The sequence below is a fragment of the Argentina anserina genome, chromosome 1 (assembly GCF_933775445.1).
Source record: "Argentina anserina chromosome 1, drPotAnse1.1, whole genome shotgun sequence".
In the NCBI taxonomy this organism is placed as follows: domain Eukaryota; kingdom Viridiplantae; phylum Streptophyta; class Magnoliopsida; order Rosales; family Rosaceae; genus Argentina; species Argentina anserina.
Window position 1 is genome coordinate 13,373,183 of NC_065872.1, and position 7,364 is coordinate 13,380,546.

General features: G+C 39.8%; 1 protein-coding gene across 1 annotated transcript; it reads left to right on the plus strand.

The window, feature by feature from the left end:
* The first annotated feature begins 2,661 nt into the window (after positions 1-2,661).
* Positions 2,662-6,417, plus strand: LOC126802180 (pentatricopeptide repeat-containing protein At5g61990, mitochondrial-like). Its single transcript, XM_050529759.1, is given in 5 exon segments — positions 2,662-2,685; positions 4,072-4,820; positions 4,822-5,012; positions 5,015-5,880; positions 6,177-6,417. Coding segments are annotated over 5 exon segments (1,884 nt in total). The 3' UTR covers positions 6,231-6,417.
* The last annotated feature ends 947 nt before the right edge of the window (positions 6,418-7,364 follow it).

The window sequence follows — 7,364 nt, forward strand, 5'->3', positions numbered from 1 at the left end:
TTGATATGGAAGCAATCTTCTAGTATGTTGAACTCTGACTTACACAACTCTGTTTAGGGTTTATAATATTCTGTGCGTTCCTACTATTCGACAGATATGCTTGGCTATCTGCTAATGGTATGCGTTTGTCTGCATGTCATTCAGTTTGTAGCTCAATGAATATTACTTGTGCATCTGCAGATTTAGTTTCCTATGTTGTGATTTTCTCGGTACTTACCAGTTACCATTTCATTTGAATATTTCTTTCTTGAAAGTAAGGTTTTGCCATTTGGAGACTCTCAGGGAAGGAATAGTTTGCAGAAGCAACACTACCTGCATATTTTTTAGACTGATGGATGATATCTCTACTTACTAATATGACTTGAGTTACAAATGCATGTGTTTATGTAGAGGTCTCTTTTTAACTTCATAATCATAACTTTTGATGGTTAGAGAAACAATTACATGTCCATGAGTCCAAGCTATTACTCATCCTTAATTCCTTAGAGGGCAAGCAAGAGTATATCTCCTCTGGCCTTTGTCAATTACAGTTTAGATTTCAAACACGGAGATTTGGCAAGAGCGAAAGCCTTTCTCCTGTGGTCTTAATGGAAGCCATTACAGATTCAGAAAGACAGAGAGATTTGCGGTTCATCAAAAGTATAAGATAATTTCAGCTGTAATATTTCTGCATCGCGTAGAAAATAATGCAACAAACAAATGAAAAGCATGTGAAATTTATTGCATGTAAAGTTTTGAATGAGTAACTACAACGTTAGAATGGTGATCATCCCTGTAACATACAAACTGTATGCAAACAACCATCTTGTGATAGACGATATGTCAAATGTATACATGATTGAAGAGGACATATGGAGAGTTGATATTCTCCCGAAGTCATTCTCAAATTTTGGTTTTTGGTACATGAACTTGTTTCAAACGTAAAATGGGGCAAGAACCCACAACAGTCAAATATGAAACAACAAATGAAACTCATTTGTATTTCAGATACTAGAGGAAACTAATGATAATTAAAGTTTAAACATGTGATCATGTGTTACTAGAGAAGTCTCTTCACTAAAACTGTTCATGTTGTAGTATTTATTAGCTTGGCGAACAAAAGAGATGATTAGCTAAATATAAAAATAGGACTCAGGATCCTCTCCTCATGAGAGATGTCCTCATGTTACCTCATGTATTAATCCTAACCTTTAGTTCCAATCTTGCGGTTAGAATCATTTCTTTTCTTTAAATTTGTCTACAGAGGAATTAAGTGAGTAATTAACTCTCCCTCTGTCTATCTTCCTCTTTGCAATTTGTCTCCATGAACCGAAGTTTCATCCCTCTAATTAGTAATTATCATCAAGGCATCAACATAGAAGCATGCTCATTGAAACTTATATCTCTTTTCCACCAACAAAGAATCTTTTCCAGTATGTGCAATTTTCCTTATTGATTGCAATTTGGGGATTTATAGATTCTAGAAATTAGGGTTCTTTTATCCTCATTCTTTGAGTCTTGTGAATGCTTATTAATCGAGGGTGAATGGGTAAAGAAGAATTCAAGATATCTTACATTGATTTCCTCTAACAGAAGGAATTGTGAATGGAATTTTGGAATTGTGGTTTCTCCCTTCATAATTTTTTATATCTCATGATGATCAGTATATAAATTAAATTAATTCCATTATTTAATCTTATAGATTCCCATCTTGATTAGTGGGGAAGAGATTGAAGTGAAACTAAGAGCATCCGCACCCATAAATTGCATTTGCTCAAGCAAATGGTAGGGCCAGAAGCAAATTTTGCTTCAAGCAAATCGATTTCATATTTTGCTCAAACAAATCGATTTTTTCACACACCCATTTACAATTTGCTTGAGCAATTCAATTTTGTCTTGTTGTGAAATAATTAATTTTTTTTACCAGATATATTTACAACCAATAATAATGTGCCACGTGTCATTATCGACTCGATATTATTCAAAATTTCCGATAAGATGAAGATGTGAAATTTGTTGTGCACAAATTGGTGTGAGTTCATAACAAATTGAAGTAGTATTTATAGGCAATTTTTTGGGAGAATTTTGAAATTTTGGGGATTTTTTTTACAATTTTTTGGGTTTATTTCCGTTATGATCAAATAGTAGCCGTTGCCAATTAATTCTGGCCGTTGGATCGAAATTTCTGATTCAAAATGGAAGGCCCAGATCAATTGGACCGTTGGCCAATCTGCTTGACACGTGGCAGCCATTCATTGGCTCGCTTTTTTTTTTGGCGCGTGCATAACATAAAAAAAATTCGCCCGTGCCTGACGTCACCCACGGGCGGTGGGCTCCGCCAGGCGATCGAGCAAACGCCGGAGCAAAATTTGCTCGAGCGATCGGACGAGCACCGCGGCTGGGTTGACTGGGCGAGCAGCTCGCCTCCTCCTGCTCGCCGGTGCGAGCCTCCCCTTCTCCTACTCGAGCTCCTCCGGCTGGTCCCTCCTCCTGCTCGAGCACGCCGGCAAATTTGCTCGCCGGTGCGGATGCTCTAATAAGAGCCATTCTTTTGATTGAGACTAGGTGAGAGAGACGAGTGAGGAGAGAGGGAGAGATAATAAAACCTGACCGCAAGATTGGAACTGACATGTTTTTTTTTTTGGCAATGGGAACTGACAAGTTTAAGGAGAGAAATAAATCATGACTGTAAGATTGGAACTGACGGTTAGAATTAATACATGAGGTAATATGAGAATATCTCTCATGAGGAGAGGATCCGAGTGCATAAAGAACAGTGGTTTATTTGGACATTAATATGTGACACATCTAATATCGATATGTTGTAAACTACTTGGGTTATTCGACTTCATCCATCCTCAAAAGAACTTTGTTCTTCTTTAACCCTCCAATTCTATGATGCAAACAACATCTCTTTGAGTGCACTAAACTATCAACATTTGTATAAATTTGATATAATGATTACTTGGTCAGTATTTGAAGGTAGTATAGTTAAACCAATTTATAAAACTATTAGTTTCACCAATTAATGATAATTGATTTATTGCACTCATAGGATGCACATTCAAAAGGTCTCTCGACCCTAACTTCTCAAACATAGATAATACGCATCTTTAGACGATAACGCTTTGTCATGTTAATCAATAGTCTTTTTGGTCTATTTATTTCAAAAAAAACAAAAAAAAAGTCTTTCTAGTCTAAATAATTTGGACCGTAAGAGGAAAAAAATTCCACAGACAAAACTTGGCGTTTCCTAAAAGTACATATTTTTCATCTCCGACTAGCGATTGTTTAGTAAAAATCACCATTGTTTTTGTTTCCTTTTAATTACGGACCTGGTAGTCTGGTACTGCTGCCTCAAGTCTTCAATCTTCACACTAATGACGGATCGTTACGTTTTACTGTCTCGGGCAAATAATTTAGGTACAGTATGTTTCCTTCTTTGCTGAGATTAAAAACCCTCTTACTCCGTTAGTTAACGGCAAAAACAAATAAGTAAATCAATTGAAAAAGCTTTTCTCTTTATATATATATATATTCATTTTCAGGTCGTAAGTCAAAACCCTTGAGTCTTCTTCACCACCTCTCTTCTCTCCTCACAACGGCTCTTCACCTCTGGACCACCAACGCCGATAGCTCTCGCCGCTGATCATCCCACAAAGGTAAGCTTTCCTTCTCCTTCTTCTTCCTCCTTCATTCTCATTCTCGCTCTGGATACACGCAGCAGCTTAGCTATTATTGCTCTTTGTTTCATATAGAAAATCGAATTTTGGCTGCAGCTCACTGATTTTGGGCCCTTTGATTCGTTATATGTACTCGATTAAACCTCAGATTATGATCTTGTTGCGTTCTTTGTTTTCAATTTCTGCTAAATCGAACAATCAGTATGACTATCAATTTATCATCTCATTTAGCTGGCCTGGCACTAGGTTGTTGCTCTAGATCGTCACATAGTAGCTATTATTGTTCGATTTTTAAGCTGACATGAAACCCTAGCTGGTTAGCTTCACTGATTTGGGGCTTTTACTCGGCTGGACTAAGTCTCCGAGGCTTTGAAATTTGTGTGTGTTGAATTCTGCTTTTAATTGCTAGGAGTCAACTAGAGTGAGGAATCGAAGCAATGGCGGGGGTGATGCTGAGTCAAAATGTACCGCGCTTCTCGGCAGTTTGGCTGTCGATGACCTGGAGCTGCCGCCGGAGGACCTGGAGCTGCCGCCGGAGGACTTGGACGAAGTACTGGGGGAGATGTTTACTGAGGAGGCTCTGACTAGTAATACAATTATGATGGTGGAGGGTTTGTTGAGGGATGGCTTTGTGAGCGCGGGGTTGGAGATTGCGGCTGAGATTCGGGAGACCAATGAGGTTCCCAGGGTGGTCACTGACACTGCAGTCATGGAGCGCTACATCAATGCCACTGGAGACAGGACCAAGGATGCTCTGAGAGTGTTCAAGCACATGAAGGTTTCTGGAGTGGAACCGAATGGCTACACGTATGCCGTTATCATCAAGGCTCTTGCCGCTGCTGATATTAAGAGAAAACCGGATTTTGTTGGCTATGCTAAGAAGTACTTTGTGAAGATGTTGGACCGGGGAATGCAGCCGACTGAGGAGATTTATGGGGCTGTGTTGGATGGCATTGGCCGCGGTGAGAACAAGGTCCAGGCTGAGGAGGAGCGCCAGGAGTTTGTGGAGAATGTGAAAGCAAAGGGATTTATGCTGGTGCTCCAGAAGGAGGCTGAGGAGATGGCTAAACCTCCATCACTGAAGTCCGAGATGGATATGCATAAGCAACATGTGATGAAGGTGTTTGAGGATGTCATCAGAGGCTTTGAAGACGATAATGAGCGGATTCAGACAGATTGCAGAGGACTATGATTTACTGAGCAGATGTGCATTCACTGTTTATAATGGTTTGGCAGGTGAAGGGCTCAATGAGGAAGCCAAAGAGCTCTTTAGGCCTCTGTTGGAAACAGCCATACTACCCGATGAGGCTGTCTTTACCATCATCATTCTTCTTACCAAGAACCAGAGTGGTTCGCTTATGGGATCACTCCCAGCTCCTGCACATACAGTGTACTCATTGTGGAACTTTCTCATGATCCTAATTTCATTGGGCATGCCAAGAAGTATTACTTAGAAATGTTGGACAACAGTATGAAGCCCAGTTTGAGGACCAGCTTGGGTTTGTGTAACGGTATTGCTTGCCTGGAGTTGTTGCAGAATGGCGAAGAGTTTCTTGAGCAGTTGAAGCCTAGAGGGGTACTACCTGATGTTGGTGAAGGTCATTTTACTAAGCTGATGAAGGCACATAAGTTGTTTGGAGATCTCCAAAAGAGAACTACCGACAAAGAGATTGAAGAAGTCATCCAAGAGATCACAGTCGAATGTTTCCAAAAACATGAATCGAAAATGTTCTGTGCTATGGTAGAAGATGGCAATGTAGATGAGGCCATAGATCTCTTTCATTCAGCAAGTCAGACTCGCATCAATCCCATGGTCATAGTCCGCGCCACTGTCATTGAAGCATACATCAAATGTAATAAGAACAAGGATGCTCTGCAGACCTACCTGGACATGTTAGCTGCTGGACTTGAACCTAACTCCTACATCTACAATGTTTTGATCAAGGGACTCGCTGTTGATGCCAACTTCTTTGGGGATGCCAAGAAATATTTGATTGAGATGCTGGACAAGGGCATGAATCCTAACGCTGCCACCTAGACTGCAGTGTTAGAGGGTTTTGCAAGGCAGGAGGACAAGAAAGCTGAGGAAGAGGGGAAAGAATTTTTGCAGGTCATGATGGCTAAGGGGTTTGTTCTTGATACCAAGGCTGTGAAGGAGGCGTTAAGGGGCAGACCAACACCGGTAATTAGCAGGGTCATGAACATTATCCTTTCCAAGGTGGAGTAATTGTCTTTATCGTTCTTATTCAAGCAGATTAGGATGAGGTTTTGGACAGGATAACGAGCATAGGATGAGGTTTTGAACAAGAGCTAGACAGTGAAACATTATGTTGGACTAGGTTTAAGCATGCGATTTTGTGCTGTTCTCTGTTATTGACTCTGAATGTTGTCACTAGAAGTAGTCTGCGGTACAAATTTCGTTTGTTTCTATTTCTCCCATTCTGGTGTTCTGCAATCTGCATTCATTCATATCTTTTCCTTTCTAGCTATGCAAATTAATTTTGCCGCTTTCAGGTTGGGTATGCAAAGATCAAATTGAACAAGATATTGAAGCAATTCTTGTGTTAAATGCATGATATGCCAATTCTAATGCCTCAGACTTCGGTGAGGGGCTTCAAAATCGGAGTTGAAAGGCGAAGATCTAGACTGGATGAAGGCACGAAGGCCCCATGTCAGCAACTCTTTTACGACAGAAACCGGGCTCTTACAGTGATGGAGTTGAAAAACTCCCGTCCTTCCAGTCTTGTAGCTTTCGGGTTTGCCCTCTGAAATTGAAAAGCCACACCCACCGGACCATCCATCTGTGTAGAGAAGGGAACCTGAAGTTGAATATAATTATCTATTTTTAATCTGATAGATTGCAATCAGTAAACGAAGCTATATAACAGCATTGTACATATAAGCTGGGAAGTGCCTACATATAATTACACCACATATACACATTCATGATTCATATGTAACCTGATGCATCGATTATCAATTCAACCTATGAATGGCATTTCCATGATTTGCAAGAAGCTAGTTTCACAGAACGGCTTATAACTTGACAATTGACACAACAAATACTTGGGCGTAGTATAAAGATGCCTTTGAATAATTGAATTTGGCGTCATACATAGGCGTATTTTTTTGGACAAATTATAAAATAATACAATTTTCCATAATAAATTAGAAAAATGTCACCACTTATTTCCTAATTATAAAAAGATCATCTCAATTGACTAGATATTAGAAAATAGTCAACAAACTTAGAACAAAATTAGAAAATAGCCACTTTAAAAATATTTTTAAGACAATTTTACCATTTCTTCTTCATCATCATCTTCTTTTTCATTATTCTTCTAAATTCAGCCATAACTTTTCCGTACAGCGATGGATTGAGATTGGTTGGTACCGTTAGAAAGATCCTTCTCCCCTCTTTCATTTGATGCCCTACCCACTCCAAACCGATCACCGTGTAAGGCGCAGCAAACCTCGCAAGGGGCTGCCGCTGTCGATGGCGGTACTCCAAGCAATTCTGGCGAAACTGGAGCTCAAGATTTCCTAATTCTAGTTATTCTCTTCATTTTGTGCATACTCATACCTTCTTTGAATTTTAACATAATTTTGCATATTTAGACATTTCCTCTCGGCATGTCACACATGCTGTCACACTACCTATCACACCTGCTATCACACATACTGTCACACCCGCTGTCACGT